The 20,867-nt window shown below is 35.1% G+C and overlaps 1 protein-coding gene across 6 annotated transcripts in view; it reads left to right on the forward strand.

Annotated features, from left to right (window-relative positions):
• The window catches only part of RNF111 (ring finger protein 111), a 93,542-nt gene extending 74,027 nt beyond the window's left edge, over positions 1 to 19,515 (forward strand). The window contains exons 7-14 of one of the 6 annotated variants that reach the window (XM_080809306.1): positions 3,745 to 4,003; positions 7,360 to 7,708; positions 9,596 to 9,721; positions 10,938 to 11,064; positions 13,349 to 13,441; positions 14,227 to 14,322; positions 15,349 to 15,476; positions 17,873 to 19,515. In XM_080809306.1, the coding sequence (XP_080665432.1) occupies positions 3,745 to 4,003; positions 7,360 to 7,708; positions 9,596 to 9,721; positions 10,938 to 11,064; positions 13,349 to 13,441; positions 14,227 to 14,322; positions 15,349 to 15,476; positions 17,873 to 17,990 (1,296 nt within the window). In that variant the 3' untranslated portion in view covers positions 17,991 to 19,515. Of the gene's footprint in view, positions 1 to 3,744; positions 4,004 to 7,359; positions 7,709 to 9,568; positions 9,722 to 10,937; positions 11,065 to 13,348; positions 13,442 to 14,226; positions 14,323 to 15,348; positions 15,477 to 17,872 lie in introns of all 6 variants that reach the window. The other 5 variants (XM_080809301.1, XM_080809303.1, XM_080809304.1 and 2 more) reach the window with 5 other exon arrangements.
• Positions 19,516 to 20,867: the final 1,352 nt, after the last annotated feature.

The raw sequence follows: 20,867 nt of genomic DNA on the forward strand, positions 1-20,867 counted from the left end.
TTATATAGTAAATAAATTGTTCTTGTTGCCCTTGCAAAAGTGGCCCAATTTAGTGGTCTTTGTTTTTTTTTTTTTTTTTAATTCTCTAGGGTTTTCTGATGGTCTAAGTTATTACAACTAACTGAGAAGGCCTGGAATGTAGAAAATTAGAAGTGATTGTGTTTTTTATTCTGAAATGGTTTTGGTGTTTTTAGTTAAATACAGGTGAATCTTATCTTTGAAATCTTATTTCATGGTGTTGAAATTGCAGTGTCAACCTGATTCATGAGAAATTGGGAAATTTTCCTAGTTTTTTACCCTCTTCCTTTTACTCTGGAGCTGCCTATATCTCCACTCATCTAGAAATAAACTGCCTGTTTGGATGCAAACCAGTGATGTAGTTTCTCAGGAGCCGATGAGGTTTTTAGTTCATTGGGAATTGAAGTATCAGTACCAAAATTATAATTAAGTAATTTAGTTGATATTATTGATAGGTGCTTGAGATGTCAAATAAATTAGTATTGGTGATCATGTGGAGTAAATGAAGGTCATGTATTACATGCTATTTTAACTTTTGCTGTCATCTCTAAAATTGTGATATAACCTAGGTAGGTACATACTTTGAAAAACAAAATGTAATTTTAAGGTCAAACTGTAACTGACATACCAGAAAGTAGTCAGAAAGAAAATTCAGAACAACTGCTTTTCTGTATCCCCTGACCTTTCTTTTTTTTTTTTTTTTTTTTTTTTAAGATTTTATTTATTTATTTGACAGACAGAGATCGCAAGTAGGCAGAGAGGCAGGCAGAGAGAGAGAGGGAAGCAGGCTCCCTGCCGAGCAGGGAGCCCAATGCAGGTCTCGATCCCAGGACACCGAGATCATGACCTGAGCCAAAGGCAGAGGCTTTAACCCACTGCAGCACCCAGGTGCCCCACCCCCTGACCTTTCTTAAAGTACTTGCTTCATCTTCTTAAATTTTGATGGTTATCTCTCCTGGATCTGACTAAAAATAATTAAGAAAGAGGGATGTTCCCTTAAAAAAAAAAAAAACAAAAGACAGGCTGCTGTTTTCAAGAGTAAATTTGAAAGGGTTTAGTAAGAAATATGATCAAATAGATTTTAGACTGTGTTTTGGTTCTCCTAATGGTTCTAAATACTAACATCTACTGATCGTCTAAACCTGTTCTGCCTCTTCGGAATGAGGAGGCATCAAGAAAAAACTTTTTAGTGGACTGAATGAAAGGCCCTGCTTCAAAGCAAAATTTTCTTTGACTGGAAATATGAGCTAAAAGAGGGAGGGTTTTGAAGTATCGTAGGAAAATGGTGAAGAAGTGAATCTGCTGACTTTTCCCACATTTAATCAAGAGCTACCAAAATGTGGGCTTTTTGTTTACAGAATATTCTTGTTGAACTAATAAAGTAATACAGTTGGTTTGAGAGATCATGTGTTATGCAACATTTTCTTTTAACCTAAGTGAATTAATTACAGGTAATTTTTTTAAAAGATTTTATTCATTTATTTGAGAGAGAGAGAATGAGAGAGAGAGAGCACAAGAAGGGGGGAGGGTCAGAGGGAGGAGCAGATTCCCTGCCAAGCAGGGAGCCTGATGTGGGACTTGATTCCAGGACTCCAGGATCATGACCTGAGCTGAAGGCAGTCGCCCAACAACTGAGCCACCCAGGCTCCCTCTCTTACAAGGTTTTGTTCACGTAAAATAAATGTAACCTATTCACTTATCTCTAAGTAGATGTATTTGGACTGTACACAAAACTTGAGGAAAATCAACAGGATCTGGCAGTCAGTGGTGATAATGGGTTTGAAGGAGAGCAGAGAGTAAAGTTTTAACAATATAAACAGTTTGAGACGCATACAGACATTGGAGGACTCTGAAATCAGCCACATGCTCATGAGATAATATCAGATAGTCTCCACTTGAGACCTGTGTGGGCATAGCAGGAAGTTGAGGAGTGGGAGAAGCAAACTGATCTGAGGATTTGTGATTGTGTTGATGTGTTATGATTAGTGTCAGGTTGTAGGTAGGCAGAAAAGGGTTGGGGAGGATTAGGCCTGATAACAGAGAAGGTACAGTGGTCACTTGATGCTCTGTAGCCCTTACTGCTCCTTTGGATGTAACTTTCTCTTTTGAGAGAATAGTTCAGTTAGCCTTATGCATTACTTATGATCTTTGTAAAGTAATACTTGTCATTTCTGTACCAATCTTGCTTACCCTCTCTTTTCCTTTTAGCGGACGCATTGAGTGAACTGTTGGAATTGTGAAGAGGCTTCTCTTCCTTAGATTTTCTTTTTATTCTTTATTTTAACTTTAGCCTCAGTTTTTTCTAGGAGGACACACACCTTACTTTACTCACTCTGGGAGTGTTCTTAATCACTGGCTGGAGAAAAAGATAGGAAATTTGCTGATCTTCATAGTATGTTGATAATCCAGTCCATTTGCCAAGTCTTAGCCTAAATAGGAAAATAAGAAGGGGATACAAATTCACAGTCTTAGAATATTGTTCTTAAACCTTATTACCCAAATTGAGGGACATACATTGTATTTGTAGACTCCGAGAGGCCAGACATTTGGTTAATTGATTGTAGATAGATGATCTAGAAAAAGAAAGGAGTTCTTTTTTTCACCTTCGCACAGCTTCTCTGCGCCATCATCCCCCTTCCTTTTAGCAGTCAGAGTTCCTTTTGTTTCTGTTACCCTCAAGCTTGGAGTCCAGTGGAGGTACAGAGACCGCAGTGGTTTCTGTAAAGACTGCTGGGTGACCTGGGCCTCTAATCATGCATTTCCCTAGATCTTTTCATCTTCAGCTCCTCAGCTTCTAGTATTAAACAATTCTTATATATAAATTCATATATAGCATCAAATTGTTATTTTATTTTTTAATTATTATTTAATCACATTTAAAAAATTATAGCTATACTGAACATTAAGCAAAGACTTGTATTTTAAATCACTTAAGAATACAAAGCAGCAGTTCTGTTTTGTAACCTGCCCTGGAGTAGATTGTGATGAAGTGAAATGTTTTACTTAGGACCTTTCAAAATGCTTTTGGGCAATAAACTTAATTACTGACGAGTAGACATGGAATCTCGACTCTTTGGTTTATTTTCCAGCTTAGTAAATGGACCTTCCCTAAAATCATATTTCTAATTTTTTTGGTAAATGAAAAGGTTTTGAGGCAAAGCTAGCTCATGCTTCATCTTGAATAATCACATACCCTTTGTTATCTTGGGTAATGTCTCTATTATTAGAGTTTCAGTTGAATGCTTGCTATATACAGTTTAGAAACAGGACAGACAGGTTTTTACCTAGAATCCTTAATCTTTTCAGTGGTGTGATTATATGTTTTCCAAAGTAGTACTAAATTAATAATCAAAATTTGGAGGTAAAGAAGAATATGGAACTATGATTTTAAAGTTTCTTTCTCTAAGATCTAGATAATGAGAGAGAAATAGACCTTGAAATAATATATACATTAACTTTTGTTCATCTTGTAGCATGATCTTATGCTTGACTTTTTAAAACTGATTATAGATTTTAAATATATAATCACTACAATTTTTTACATTCCATGACACACACAGTATTTTTTTGGTGCTGAATAGGTCTTCATACTAAAAATTTTACCATTTTGAAATTTTAATTTAGAGATTCTACTTTTCTAGATTGCACTTGGAGTACTTTTATAATATAACATGGAATGGTGTTTTGACCAAACTTTAGAAAGATTTATAGTTCCTCTTTATACAGCAGGCATTGCCAGTAGACCTGAGCAACAGTGGTATCAGAAGTCATGGAAATGGTGGTTTTCACGGAGCATCTGCATTTGACCCCTGCTGCCCTGTTTCTTCTTCCCGAGCTGCAATCTTTGGCCATCAGGCTGCTGCTGCTGCCCCGAGTCAGCCATTATCAATAGATGGTTATGGATCAAGCATGGTGGCACAGCCCCAGCCCCAGCCCCCTCCACAAGCCTCACTGTCATCATGTCGACATTATATGCCACCTCCTTGTAAGTATAAATTTAATAGGCAGAGAACTTAGAGGCATATAAATGAAGCATTGTACATTCCTCCATGAAATAACCTTTCAATAATCCTAATTCATAAATTTTTAGTATTTCCTTGGCCTGAGAGTGGGGTGTATTTTTTCCATTTTGTCCTCTCTTCATCCCACATTCCCAAAACAATCTTCTAAGGTAAAAAAAAGACAGATGTTGTTTAAAAAGGTCAGGTAAATAAAAAGTATTATATTTTGTCTCTTTTACATTTTAACATTTATATTTTAATACGCGAAATGACTACATTGAATGGCATCTTCGATTCCTATAAAAGGAAACCTTAAGGGACTGAGATTTATCCTTTAGGAGTAACAGACAATTTGAAAGTTTAGTAGTTGTTCTTAGGCACAAGAAAGTAAATTTTGACCAAGAATTCTGAAGGTCAGCTGAGGCATATGAGAAAATGTCATGAGGCATATGCAGACAGTTTGGCCAAATGCAAAAAAATTTCTCTATTCGTTTGGTGCAGGCAGTTAAATAAAGTCAGACATGGTTTTTCTGAAGACATTGAAATCTGTGAGATCTATGAGTATTATGAGTGAAAAGTGCTCTTAGGCTATGTAACACATGTTTACTACTTTGTTACATTATAAGCTAATAATCACATGGAAACTTAATTAATACTTTGATGAAAAAAACACTGAAAATTCATACCAGGAGTACACTAGGAGGTTGGCAAGGACATTTGCTTTTGTTCTGATTACATGCAAGGGATAATTTTCAGTTACATATCTCATTAGATTTCTTCTTTTATTCCTAGAATTTTAAAAATCTGGGTCTTGCAGATACGCAGGAGTCAGCCCAGAATGTGTACAGTGAAACCTGGCGATGTTTACCTTTTCAGTAATACAACTTAAGATATAAAGCATAAGTTAGAAAACAGATTTTGGAACAGTTTTTGCAAAGCATTGACCAATAGGCAAATTCTGCTGTACGGGCTGTTTTGTGATACCTGTTGATATTTATCTTTAGTTGATTGTCTTTTATTAAGAACTCAAAATGTGTGGTTTTCGCCCCCCCCCCCAATAATACAGTGAAGCAATTTATAAGTGAGTGCATTTCTTTTTAAATGCCCTAATAAAGAAGTGTTTTAGATTTAAACTCATTTTACTTTTATTATTAACTTGTGTACATTGTAAGAAGTTCAAACTGCAGAATGACATAAAATGAGAAATTAAAAGCCCTTCCCGCACATCCCACTAGTCTTAATACCTTGAAGGTAGCAACTGTAGTTTTTAAAACCTTCCAGAAGTTTTCTTTGTACCCTCAAAAGTATATCTGTCTCTCCTTTTAAAACAGTGGGATTATAACAAGCATATTATTTGCCTCTCTCTGAGTTTTTTCTTTTTTAAAAAAATTTTAACAGTACATCTTAGATTTTTTTCCCATATTAGCCATAAAAATCTAGGTTGCTGTTCTCAGTACCCTCATAATATTCTATTGTGTATTAACCAGTTCTCTGTTGATAGTTACATTGTAGTTTTTTAGTCTACTCTTTGGTAACTTGTTAGGAGTGAGATTGCTAGGTCAATGTGACATGTTGAACTTTTAGGAAGCAGTATCAAGAACTTTTTTTTTTTTAACTGGCAAGAACACATAAAATAGAGAAGGAAGGGAGATGGCCTGTGGGAATGCAGAATGTCACCTTTCTACAGTGGTAAGCAACCTGTTTTGTTTAGAATATACAGTGACCTATAACAATGGCTGAACTTTCCACCACACACACACAAAGTGGTAACTGTGTGAGGTGATGGATGTGTTAATGAACTGATTGTGGTAATCATTTCACAAAGTATATGTATGTCAAATCATCATCTTGTACACTTCAAATATATATAATTGTATTTGTTAATTATACCTCAATAAAGCTGAAAAAAATGATTCTTTTTTTATGACCAGGTACTGGGTTTTCTTGGAGTAAAGTCTGGATTTGAAAACATGACATTCAGAAAAATCACTTAAAATTTTGTCTCAGAGTTTATATTGAGCTTAATGAAAGCTTCCTTTAAATACATGCTAGCAAGGTGGCCTTTGAAAATATGGCTGAATGAGTTCCTCATTACTTAACTTTCACCCCTGCTGAATCAGAAGTGATTAAAATGGAAGGAAACTCTTCTTTCATGAAACTAGAGAATGGCCATACCTCCATATCTGATTCCAAGAAGGTCTTCCAAATACAATGAAATTGGGACTGACATCCAAGGAGACAAACATATTTTTAAACCTCAAACAGATGCATGTCTCTAAGAGAGATGTGTATTCCTCAGAGGGACTTTTCAGCAGCCACTTTGAAACATAAAGAATGAAATAGGGGAAACCATCTTTACTAAGGCTGGTTTCCATTACAGATTCTTGACAAATATGCCCCTTCATCATCTTAATGTATCACAGGAAAAAAGGCATGGGGCAGGGAGCAAGAAGAGCAGCATTAAAGGAGTATCTTTGCAGTGTTGCCCAGAGGAACTAAAAAGTTCCTGTCTTCTCTGTAGTGCTCTATGACCAGTAATCATAAAGGAAAGCAAGATTTATGTATTTATAAAGGTATAACTTCTACATTTGACTTTACAAAAGCAGGAAACTTGCATATTGTAAAATAAAATTTAAAAAAAGACAATTCGGAAAAATGTTTATACCTTATTATGACAAACCTTCCATGTATACAAAGAATATTTATGAACCAATGAGACAAAGGTGAACATGAGAATATGAATAGGTAATTCTGGGAAGAAATATAAGTGGTTAATAAATACAAGATTTTTCTCAGATTGGCATTTAATGAATTTAGTTAGAGTGTAGGGGTAATCAGGCACTCCTGTATACTGTTCATGGAAGCATTAATTATGGTAACCTTTTGGGACAAGTACTTTGTCAGCTGGTATCTGAATTTAAATGATTTTCTCAGACTAAGAATTCCTTACAGGAATTTATGCTGCAGAAGCCGTCCATGAGTAATGCATGTTTGCATGCACTCATGTGCATGTATGTATGACAGAGCACAAGAGACATCATACACACAGGTGTTTAGTGCAGCGTTTGGGTTATTTCCCATTTTTGTCAGTGGTGATTTCTCTAATAAATTTTGATACATTCCTATATAATAGAATGCTGTGAAGCTGTGAAGTAAAACTATATATACTGACCTGAGAGGTTACCTAAGATCATTCAAAGAAGAAAGCAGGTTGCAAAGCAGAATTGAGCAGACTCAAGCCTTAATAAAGTATTGATAAAAGTCAAATGTGTACTAATATGTTTATAAAAGACGATATATGCTCAACTGTGTGGTGCCTGTATTTTTTTTTTTTTAACAGATGCTTCTTTGACAAGACCACTTCATCATCAAGCCTCTGCCTGTCCCCATTCTCATGGAAACCCTCCTCCTCCGACTCAGCCTCCACCTCAAGTGGATTATGTTATTCCTCATCCTGTACATGCTTTCCATTCTCAGATATCTTCTCATGCAACTTCTCACCCCGTGGCACCCCCACCCCCAACTCATTTAGCCAGTACGGCCGCACCAATCCCTCAGCATCTTCCTCCCACACACCAGCCAATTTCACACCATATTCCAGCCACGGCACCTCCAGCGCAGAGGCTGCATCCTCATGAAGTGATGCAGAGGATGGAAGTTCAAAGGAGGAGGATGATGCAGCATCCAACGTAGGTTTCTTGTTTTTTTAAAAGATCACTCTGTGTTCCTTTTCCTTCTATTTCTGTTGGTTTTTAAAATTAAAAATCTTTAGAAGTGATGTAACTGTACTAAATCCTAGGGAATTCTTTACTAACTAGAATCTTCCTTTGTCTTGTCCGAGTTGTCGGTGCTCACAAAACAAGTTGATACCAGGTTAGTTAAAGAAATCAAGCCATTTTCAGGAAATGGCCCAGGGTCATTTATTTTTGTAAACCAGTCTCTTGTTCGTCAGTTTCTTCAGCATCCCATAGAAGAGATTAATGTTAAAATTAGTGACCCTGAGGAACAACATATAAAGTTGGCTAAGATTTAATATATGTTACCAGCCAGAGGGAAGAAGAGTACTAGTAGAATTTTCAACAGACATTGAAAAAAGTCTTCTTCACTTAGTTTATTTATAAACTTAAATATTAAAATATTATGTTCCCAAACCTCATGAAAAGACTGTAATTGAACTTTCTGAAAATTCAGGATATGATTTTCTAATTCATGGTAGCAAACTCTGTTGGTCTAATTCTGCTTGTGTATTTTTGTAAGTAGAGTTTTATAGATAAACAGCTGCACCTGTTCATTTATGTATTGTCTGTGTCTTCTTTCACACCACAAAGACTAAATTGAGTAGTTGTATTAGAGACCATACAGCCTAAAGAGCCAATAATATTTACCATTTAGCCCTTTCCAGAATGTATTTGCAAAACTCTCTATCTAATTAATGATCTAGCACATGGATAACTTCTTCCTTTAGTTATGTAAGGTAATTTCCAGAATCTCTAGCTATTACTGGCATTCTGATATAGTAATTCCTTATATAGAAAGTTGGCAATTTAGGGGCCCCTGGGTGGCTCAGTCGTTTAGTGTCTGCCTTCGGCTCATGTCGTGATCCTGGGGTCCTGGGATCGAGCCCCGTGCTCCTCAGGAAGCCTGCTTCACCCTCTCCCACTCCCCCTGCTCGTGTTCCCTCTCTTGCTGTCTCTCTCTCTCTCTCTCTCTCTCTCTGTCAAATAAATAAATAAATAAATAAATAAAATCTTAAAAAAAAAAAAAAGAAAAAGAAAAAGTTGGCAATTTAAAATTCTTATCTGCCAGTGCCTAGAAAATGTTTAAATCATTTAGCTTAAACATGCCAAATCTGTAAGTGGAATAGAAACGGATAGAAAATAAGAGATTAGATAGTAAAAATGAATCTCTGGAATAGTTTTGTTTTTTAAGTGCTATTTGTTTAGACCTTTATGACCATTTATATTTATAAATTTGTCTGACTTTAGACTAAAAAGAGAAAATACAATAATCTGGGATGCAGAGTAAAGAGTGTGAATGGAGCTTATATCAGTTTCCCAGATGTGTTGACATGTATTTGCATGCACAAGGTTCAAAGTTTTTTCTCTTAAAATAAGTTTCAGCCATTACAATGGATGAATGTCATTACAATGTAGAAGCAAAGCAAAATAAAATAGTTTCCATTTTCTTCCCTTATATGTTTATATAAGATAACTTCTTTGTGCCTACAGCATTTGCTGGGGTATTTAATTTTTAAAATTTTCTTCCCATTCATTTTCCTTTGTTCTGTTTAAAATGCCTGCTGTAAAGAAGGTATACAAGATAATGTTAGAATTGCCTTTTTCCTTGGGTGATATTTGAATTGGAGGTATTGTAATAAGTACTGAGAATTGTAGTGTTACGGTGTCTTGATTTATTTATTAATCATTATATAATTTTATATTTCTATAATTATAGAAGTAATTTTATTACTTATTTATATCTGTTTATAATATTAATACTAGGTTGTTTTTTCTACATTAAGAAATAACCAATTATTCAATTATTTCCAGTGGTCTTTTTGTGTTCTGTGTTTCCAGGCGGGCACATGAACGGCCCCCACCCCATCCACATAGGATGCACCCAAACTATGGTCATGGGCATCATATTCATGTGCCTCAGACTATGTCTTCCCATCCTCGACAGGCTCCAGAGAGATCTGCTTGGTCAGTATCTTGTTTATTTCAGAGTTCTGCTCAGCAGCCTGTGGTAGAAATGTCAGAACAGATGCTTTATAGTGGGATGCCATGCAGAAGGGTGATGTGGCAAAACTGAATTCCAGCTTACCTGTGAGGCACTGTCTCTGGGCAAGTTACAGAAACCTGTAGTGAAAAGAGGAACTTGAGTTCTGGGGCAGAGAGCTATGTCAAACAGGAGTAGAGCTTTTTTGTTGTTTTTTAGGGATATATGCCATCAAAGTTAACTCCCTAAATGGATCTTTCACAATTTCCTTATCCACTTCCCCACCTTGGTACTCAAATCTTCTTTACCATTCCTAACCCCTGTTTATTGACAAGGGAAATCAAACCTGCGTCCTAGGCATGTGGTCTTTTTTAGAGAAGTGGAAGCAGATTTGCATTAATTTTTCTTTCTGAATCCATTGTCGATAGGCAGAGATGAGACCTTGATCCACAGTGATACTTGAGGCAAAACAAAAATGAGAATAAGTATATGAAAATGTGGCATTTGCCAATTTTACTCTAAAACTTTGTTTACCTTTACTTTATAAGGTTTAGAAGTGCTTATTCTTTTAATTATCTTGATGCCAACAACTCACAGATACTATCCAACTGGAAGCATCTGTAACAGTCATATAAACCAGAAAATGAAACTATTTTGTATGGTCCTCAAGTAGAATCAGACTTTTAGATTAGAAGGAACCTTAAGGGTCATTCGTCATGTTTCCTTCCATTGTAGAGTGTGAAACTAGAGTACAAATGCTTTGCTTCTCATGGTCATAGAATTGAGTTTTTGAGTTTTTTAATTGCTGAAATGAATTTGAAATTATTAATTAAATCTTTGGGGCTTAATTATCTTTTTCTCAGCTATGTCAATTAAGAAACTTGGTATTTGTATTACTTTTAAAAATATAAATATATTCCCCCATTTCTGTTGATAATAAAGACACTTTAAGGATGGCTAGAAGAGGGGCGCCTGGGTGATTCAGTGGGTAAAAGCCTCTGCCTTCAGCTTGGGTCATGATCCTAGAGTCCTGGGATCAAGCCCCGCATTGGCCTCTCTGCTCAGCAGGGAGCCTGTTTCCTCCTTTCTCTCTGCCTGCCTCTCCACCTACTTGTGATCTCTCTCTGTCAAATAAATAAATAAAATCTTTAAAAAAAAAAAAAAGTATGGCTAAAAGGTAGTGTTCTCATCCTTTGTCAGGGAACTGGGAATTGAAGCTGGAGTGACTGCAGCTACTTACACGCCTGGAGCACTGCATCCTCACTTGGCCCATTACCATGCACCACCGCGACTTCATCACTTACAATTGGGAGCTCTTCCTTTAATGGTAAAATAGAAAAATTTCAAAATTCTGACATAGTCTTCTTCTAAAAGTATTTTTTCCTTTTCCAAATTAAATATTTTATTGGAAAATTTTTAAATATTATTAGTTGTTATGGGTATTTTAATGGAATTTGAGAATTATTATTATTAGATTGAAATTATGCTATAAAAAGATACATTAAAGTCTGTATTTGTATTTGCATTGTGAAATGTATTCTTCTTAATAAAAAAAATGATAGTTTTTTCTTTTGTACCAAGATGACAGTCCTGAGCTATTATCACTAGAACATATGCTTTATTTTGTCATACCTACTAATAGGTCTGTTCTGATGCATTCATCCTTTATTTTTTGACCTGCAGGACTATACTGACTCTCTGATTTGAACAGATTCAGATCTTGTTGATGCCAATTTGAGTCCTAAAGAACAAGTTCAGCAAAAATATATTGAGTTTACTATTCATAATATCTACTAGTTATAAAAGGTGGTACAGAGTAAGGAAGTTTTTTCATCTTGTGGGGGTAAAGAGCTTATAGGAATGGTTTCCAAGATGCTTTATTATACCTGAGACTTAGGCTTTGGAATTGAGAATGGTACTCTTACAGTGGTTATAGCATGTAAAGAGCTGTCAAACAGCAGAAGCACACGGAACTTCAACTAAGTTGACATTTGTAGGTCTTAGGGATGGGAGTTAATTAGTAATAAGAAGTAAAGCTGCCCTCCCAAGAAACCGGGACTCAGGAACAAAGGGGACTTAGGGAGAGTTACAGGGCAAGTGCAGGTTTAAATAATTTGAGGGGGCAGGAGTTCCTTTCTTATTTCCTATTTTCCTTAGAGATGTGTAGGAGGTTAGGTTATCTGCTGAGAGCTTGGTAGTGTTAATTTTGATTGCAAGGAAAGTTTTAGATATTTGAAAAATAGGCTATTTGAAGGTTAAAAGTTAATGCTTATTTTAAATTCTTTTCTACATACAAATTGTCTTTTAAAGCTATAAACTTGTTAGAAGTATGTTGCGATTCAGTGGATGCTAACTAATAAATAATGTTGGAGATTTATTTATAATGATGGAAGAATGGTGCTCTATCCCAGAATCTCCCTTTCCTAATACAGTCTACTGTTATTGTGTATGGTAGTTACATTTTATAAAGTTGGGCAAACACTAAGTAAATACAGAGCCATTATTCTTGTGGTAAATACAGAGTTAGGTTACTGCACACCTCTGGTCACTGTGTTGATCTGGTCACAATAGCCAGTCAGTACATAACCTTGTTTTGATGTCTGTTTCAGTTGAAAGACATCTTATTTGATATGTATTATTGAGTCATTAATGTTGAACTCATGGCCAACAAAACTCATGCCTGAATGAAGCTTATTTACACACACTTTATCCACAAGGCATATCACAGCCGCCTTGTACCTAGGAGCACTAGCCCCCAGCGCTTAAGTTTGGTGGCCATTTTAAAACAGTCACCGGTAAAGTGCACAAAAATGGAAACTTAAATAGATGGCACTTAAATAGATCACAAAAAAGACCCCTGTTTATAGTAAAAGAGCTGAAGCAGGAAGGCAGAGCCTTGTTCTGCATGTCAGGAAGCTCAGATTTTTTTGCTGCTGTGATTCAGAGCACAGGTGTTGATTTTGGAGTTACAAATAATTTTTATCAAGCAGGTAAATTCATGAATAATGAAGATTGAGTATGTCTAACAAAAAATTAGAAAATACTTAAAACTTTCACCAACAGAATGAAACAAAAGTATGTCTAACGCAAAATTAGAAAATGCTATTAAAACTGTCACCAACAGAAGGAAACAAAAAAAAGAGCCAGAGTACCTTCGGCTATTAGGAAGTTAGAGGAAGGGAAATAAGTTTGTTGGAAAATTTTGTGCATTTTTATTTTGTAATATTTAATACAGTTCTCTGAAAGTGACAAAATCTTATGAAAATTCTACTGTTCATATGTTTAGACTGCCAAGAGCATCAGTATTAACTTTGGGTATTTTCTATTTAGGATTCTTTGTGCAAAATAAATCAAGTAGAATAAATCTATTATCTCATGGAACAGCTATTCTTTTTTTTTTCTTCTGCTTGTATTTTAATAGTTATTCTATGAGATTACATTTGAAGAGGAACCTAACCCTTTTATAGAGTGCTTACTTGGAGTTATGTATACTTACTGAAGTTGAATTTTGTGAGTAGCTGAATGGAGAGAATTGAGTGTCTCAGTTATTTAGTGTGTTAAAACTCAAGCCTACTGTTACTTGATTTAGCCTATGTCTTCTATTAAAATAGGTTCCTGACATGGCAGGCTATCCTCATATTCGTTACATTTCATCAGGACTGGATGGAACATCATTCAGAGGTCCTTTCAGGGGCAATTTTGAGGTGTGTAATACAATTAATGAAGATATTTGCCACAGTATCTTTAATATAGAGAGAGAGTATATGTATTATGGGTGTCCACAGTTGAGTAGGATTGCTGCACTGGCTGGGGATCAGAAGGCAGCACGGTATCTGAATTTTTGATACTGCTTCTGGGGGTTATCACAGAATGGTTTATAAGCAGTATTAATCTTAGTATCAAAGTTTTCCAAATATTTAAAGATGAGTACATGAAAATACCTAATATAAAAGAATATAGAAATTTATTAGATCGATACAAATATCAGATGAAGAACTATACCATTAAATGTGGGGGGAAAATCTCAACTGCTTTTGACTAAGCTTATTTTTAAAGAAACATTACTGGACAGAAGAAACCTCAAGTTTGTAGCTAACTATCTTTTTTGAATTTTCAGGAAGAACAAATCATTTGAATATGATTTGAAGTTTTGATTTGTTTCTTCATGTCATTTTGGAAGTTGAAGTCAGAGGGACTTCCAACTATCCTTTTGATTTGTTTCCCTGATTTACTCATTGATTTCATCTTCTCCATGCATATGTACTGACTTTTGTAGTACCATGTAGTAATATGGTGTCCTAATCTGTAAGGATAACTTTGCCATACTACTACATTGGCTGAGAAAAGAACAAACGTTTGCCTTACCATATATGGCTTTTGTATTTACATTGCAGGTTTATAAATATGGAACTTTATTGCTTTTACAGTATTAATAGTGCTATTCAAGAAATAATCATCCTGGCTTTTGATACTAATTCTTTACCTTCAGGAACTGATTCATTTGGAAGAAAGATTAGGAAATGTGAATCGTGGTGCATCCCAGGGGACAATTGAAAGATGTACATATCCACATAAATATAAAAAGGTAAGAATTTATCCTATGAAATGTCTATATTATTGTTTAAGTGAATAAAATTTACTATTACAGAGCTTTTTTGAAATTGTGGAGTCTGGCACCTACATTATTTATTACTAAAACCACACATACATAGTTTTTTTGTTTGTTTTTTTGTTTTGTTTTTTAAATAATTAAAGGTCCAAAAAATACTTAAAGTTTCTTACCCTGCCGACCCCCGTCTTCCTTCTCAGCTGAAAAATCATAGTTAGGGCATTCTTGGGTAATCTTCCAGATATTTTTATGCATTTACAATAACGTGCATATGTATGGATTTTCTCTTTCCCTTTCAAAAGAAACACAAAAGGGATAATATGCACACAGTTTTGCACATTTTCTTTTCCTCCTCTTTCTGCACTCACAGGTCGCCCATATTCTTTTTAATAGCATATACAAAATTTCATCATATAGCAGTATCGTAATTTAGCTAGAATTTCTTACATTCTACCCTCAATTCCTTATGTAGTAGTATATCTAGAAGTTAAGGAGCAGACATGTTAAATAAGTTTCTTTCAGCAAGCAACAATGGCCTCTGCTATATAGAGAATATTAAAGTATGAAAATGACTGTTCTTTGTATTAATGAGGTGTTACCACTAAATTTAAGTGCTTCCAACTATCTAAGGTAAAGACTATAATTAGCATTAATTTCTTTGGGTATTATTTGAAATATTCATTAGTAGAATAAAGTTCATGTAGCTGTATTCATAACGGGACAAAAATAGAGTTTATATTGTATATCCTAATTGTGGACTAAAGATAATAGAAACTGATGAATTAAAACTAATGAATTTCTGTTACATTTGATTTTGCTTTTGATGCTATTTAAGGGTCTTAAAAGAAAACAGTTGGTGATTGTCACTTAATTCATCTGAATTCATGAGAGCTACGTGGGAAATAAGTTGTGGGTGTGAATGTGTGGTTTTGTTTTGTTTTTGTTTTTCAAATAAACACAGACTTTACTCAGTTGTTCAATAATGTCATCTCTACTAATAAGGTAACAACTGATTGGTTCTCACAGAGGAAACTGCACTGCAAACAAGATGGGGAAGAAGGGACTGAGGAAGACACAGAGGAAAAATGTACTATCTGTTTGTCTATTTTAGAGGAAGGTGAAGATGTGAGGTAACAAGACATTAATTATCTAAAATCTGTTGTCAAAACTGTACAAGAGATTTTTTTTTTTTGAAAGTAGACTAGAAACCAAATTCCTGGCATACCCTGTTACCAATATTTGACATGTAGAATTGCCTTTTTACAGGGAGTAGAAGAATAGAAAGATGAATCTTTGTCTTACCAGCAGAGGGGTTGGTAATGGGAAATATACTGCCCATTTTAGGGGCACACCAAGATTTGGCCAGGGAAATTTTGTGATCAAATTGTCTTCTATTAACCTTTCAGAAAGGAGAATGTGGAGGCCTCTTTAGAGCCTGAGATGGTTATATTAATGTGTTCTTCAAAGCTTAAAGAGGGCAATCATTAGCTCCATGCAGTTTGTCTTACAGCATCTTTGAGAAATTAGTTTTGTCCTAAAATTTCCTCTCAGCTGATAGGACTCTTCTCTTCTTGCAACTTTGTGATTTAGAAATGTTACTGTGCTAACCTACTATTAATTTTAGGCATTTTCTTTTTTCTTTTTTTTCTTTTTTTTTGAGAGTGAGTGAATGAGGGGAGGGGGCACAGGGAGAGTGAGAGAGAGAGACTCTCAAGCAGGCTGCACGCCCAGTGGGAAGCCCAACACAGAGCTCATTCCTACCAAGCCTGAGATCATGACCTGAGCCAAAATCAAGGGTCAGATGCTCAACCTACTGAGCCACCCAGGTGCCCCAGGCATTTTCTTTTTATAATCTCTTGAGAAATTGTTTTATTTTTATTCTTTTTTTTCTAATGTAACATAATCTCACATGGAACAAGTTATATAACATATATAACAGACCTCATGATGATTTTGTTGCCCTAATATGTAAGGGTAAGTTTTTCATATTTCTTCAGTTGGCTGAGAGAGAACAAAAATTATGCACAGTTGGCTATTATACCACATATAAGGCTATTTCAAACACATTTTAGGATTTTATTTATTTTAGAGCAAGAGCATGAGCACACAAATGAGGGAGAGAGGGAGATGGAGAAGCAGATTCCCCACTGAGTAGGGAGCCCAACACAGACTGATTGATCCCAGTACCCTGGGATCATGACCAGAGCTAAAGGCAGATGCTTAACCAGCTGAGCCACCCAGGAGCCCCTAAGGCTATTTTAGAACACTATATTTCCAAAGAAGTTTTATAAATATAGAAGGTAATTGTTTTTACAGCGTTGACAATCCTGTTCACACAGTAATTAGAACATCTCTTTTTAGCTACTAATTTTACAAAATATTAGGAAGTCTGAAAATGTATGTCAGTTCTTTAACTGGATGAAAGTGGAAATGGACACTTAAATCAGTAACTTTTATCTCACTGTTCATTTAGATTTAATATTATCCTGTATTTCCTGGAAGCATTATTTCTCAATTTCTAATTGATAGCCTAGGGGAATATAGTGAAGTAATCATCATCTTTTAACCTACTTTTATTTTTTCCATTAAATTTTTATTGAGATATAACTGACCTATAACATTGTATTTATTTGATTGTATAACAACATAGTTTGATAATACAAATATATTCCAAAACAAATTAACCTTCCTTTAAGTGGATATAACAATATTATTGAAAACAATATTGTTAACCTTTTTTTTTTTTTTTAAGATTTATTTCACAGAGAGAGACACAGCGACAGAGGGAACACAAGCAGGGGGAGTGGGAGAGGGAGAAGCAGGCTCCCTGCTGAGCAGGGAGACTGATGTGGGGCTCCATCCCAGGACCCCGGGATCATGATCCGAGCCAAAGGCAGACACTTAACGACTGAGCCACCCAGGCGCCCCTGTTTAACCTTTAATCAGTCATGTACTCAAGTTTAATGTATAAAGATCCTCTAGATAAAAAATAATATTGTCTATTAAGACATTCCTTAATTAATACAATACTTACTGTAACATCGTGCTAATGTTTTTGAGAGAGAATTAAATATATTTTTAAATGCTGAATAAATGCAGTGATTTAATATTAAAAATATATTTGCAGTATTATGTAAAAGGAAACATATTGCCAGCCTTATTGCATTGGCAGCTCAGGTATAGAAGCCAGAGTGGAATAATTGCCAGCGTAATTGTCATTCTTAAAATTCCTAAGATTTTATGTAATTTGGTTCCATAGCTGTGACAGTTAATTATTGTGGTCATTTATACATTATATTGCCCAAAGTCGTAATGTAATATAGGTGTAACTCGTTAGAGAGATTGGGTATGTGGGTTTTTTGGTTGTTTTGTTTTATTGTTTACAGAAGGGAAAGATGCCTGGTAACTTCAAAACACTGCTGTGAATTATTACATGTTATCATTCATTTGAAAGTAAATACCACATGCAGTTGTCATGAAATTCACTTTTGCAATTTTTGCTTTTTGTTTTGTTTGCCTATAATAGACGCCTTCCTTGTATGCACCTTTTCCACCAAGTATGTGTCGACCAGTGGTTGATTACCAATAAGAAGTGCCCCATATGCAGAGTGGACATTGAGGCCCAGCTGCCAAGTGAAAGTTGACACCATGTTTCAGAACTCTTGCCCTCCCTCTCATTCCCATCCTCCTGGTACTGCAGTCAACCAAAGATGGCGTGACTTACCTGCGCAGATTTGGAAGCCTTGAACTTAGAGTGCGGCTCTGCTATATGGTACAACTAATGCTAGACCTACAGTTTATGTATACAGTTGAGTTTGATGTATTTATAAAAGCTTTTTTTTTCTAGATTTGACATTTTTCCTGTATCATTTTACTGTATTTTTGCATGGTTCCTTGTATTGCATTTCTTTGCACATATTACGGGCTTGTGACCCTAAACTTGCAGGCAAGATTAGCTGCTTTAGTAAGTAGAATTTTGTGGTCTTTTTGTTTTTTACATAGTACCAGGTCTTGAGAATTATGAATTTTTTTATCCATTACTAACCTTTAATTTAATCAATCATGTACTTTAGTTTAATGTATAAAGATCCTCTAGAAAATGATAATATTGTGTATTAAGACATTCCTTAATTAGGACAAAATGGCTGCTGTATATTTACAATATGGAGTTCTGAGTTAAATACCATCCTTAATACTGGGAACAGAATACAAACCATATTCAATCAGATGCAGGTGATATTCACATCACCAGAGTGATCAATAGAAATTTTCTTGGCGTATCCTTTTCCTTTCAGCACAATACAGATAGAGTTGAATATTGATATCCTACATTTAGACTGCTGTTCTGATTGTATTTCTCTTTTCCTACATCGTTTAGAACTTTATTTCCCTGAGTCAGTTTTTGCTGCTGTGAAACAGCTCTGATGAACACTAAATATTCATTCAATTAGCTGGATTGTACATACTTGCAGATTTCACAAAATTCTAGGGAAATTGAAGAAGACATGTAGAATTTTGTTTCGTCTTCTGCTAAGCACGTATAGTAAGGATATCTGCTTAACACTGATTTTGTAATAAACACATTCAGTCAGGATTTAGAATTGCAGTCATTGGCAGGTATCTACATTCATAGAACTTCTCAAGGTCCCAGGATCACTTTTAAGGGATTTTATTAGTTTAAAGATAAATAAAGTCAGCTGAATCTACATGTCTCTTGTTTTATTTCTCTTTAAACTTGAAAACAGTAAATCTGCAGATACTGTGAGGCACAAATTATACTGTCAACCTACTGTTGCTCTGGTTTTAGACTCCCACTTCATACATTACCAAGAGTCGATCACTGATTTAAAATTTTTAATTTCTATAGTTAAGATTTACTGCATAATATAGAATATAAAGTTAACGTACTAACATTTCTCCTTTGGAGAAAGTTTTAATCCACTTCAGGATGCATATTATCAAGATACTTTCATATACAGGATAGCCTAACTTTATTTGTCTAAATATGCTTAATATGCCCCAGATTGCAAATGCATCAGTCAGTAACGTCACTGTCTGTATGTGGAAGACATGTTCCCATGGATCATATGTGAAGATGTCAATAAGCTTGCATTAAGCCACCTGCTTTGTAAGTGGATTGATTAATAAATAACTTATATTTCTATTGTCTTTGTGTTTCATAATTAGTTTTATAAAATAGTTTCTCTTAGACATCTTGGAATTCAAAACTAGTGATCTTACTCAAGTTGACATTTGCAGAATTTTCATATTCATTCAGTTATGGCTACTTACTTTTTTTTTGTATTAGTAAATGTAACACTGTAGTAATTGTCAATATCAACATGCTTCAACATAGTCATGTGTAGAGATGGAGGATGGACTATGGTTAAGAAATGTGGATGTAAAATAACATTTTTTAAAAAGAATACTTGATGATTAGGCTACAGTTGTAGAAGGGCAGAGGAGGGAGACAGAAAGAGTGACGGTGGCCCATGCCTACCATCTTACTGTGGGGAAAGGAGCAAGTAGCCTGTCTTCAAGTAGCCTGTGATGGATGTAGGACTTTGCACTGGAAAAGCCAGGGTCCCTGTCAAGGATGGAAGAAGTATATATGGGGAGAATTCTGTACAATGGAGTCCTCTTGATGTTCCCCCAAACACAAGAAGAACAGATAGATTTCTCTATTTTTTAAAATTACATCAGATTTAGATGCACGACTACCTGTTGACCTGTTTCATAATGGCTACTGATTTTTTTTATGTAGATAAAGCCTTATTTCTTTAAAACTTATTTAATACAAATATTTGTGGCAAAAACCTGGATTGTTAATGCAGGAGCTTAGTAAGTGACTGCAATTAGTTACAGAAAATGTGATTAGTAATGAACCAAGTACAGAAGATAATAATTTTTAATATTTTAACTTTTGTGCTTTTTTTGGTGTCTTCCATATCCTGCTGCATCTTATGTCAAAATGAAAATTTCAGTGATAGCTGTCCAAATACTTTAGAACTAAAATTCTCTTGTCAGAAAATCCTTATTTTTATTGTTGTTAATATGCAAGTGATAAACGGATATTTGAAACATTTTTCTTACTCTGGTGACTTTATTTTAGCTGCTAACATGCTTCATCATTTGAATCGTAACAATTTGATATGCAGAAAACTAACTCTTTTAAAAATGGTATTTGGAACACTAAACAGACTGGACATTCCACTCTTAGTTTTTCATAAACAGAAATAGTTTAATTCTGTAGAAAATGCATCCTGATTTCAAATGTACCTTCCAGCTCCTCTGGAAACACACTGAGTTTTCTTACTTCTTCAAACCTCATGGGGTGCCTGGCTGGCCCTGTTGTTAAAAGCAAGTGACTCTTCATCTTGGGGTTGTAAGTTTGCACCCTACCTTGGGTATAAAAATTACTTAAAAATAAAATCTTAAAAAAAAACAAACTTAAAAAGCATATCACAATATTAGATACGTCAAGGTTGAACTATCTTCTCTCAGTTACAGATTCAAGCATC

The sequence above is a fragment of the Martes martes genome (genome assembly GCF_963455335.1).
Source record: "Martes martes genome assembly, chromosome: 7".
Classification (NCBI taxonomy): Eukaryota; Metazoa; Chordata; class Mammalia; order Carnivora; family Mustelidae; genus Martes; species Martes martes.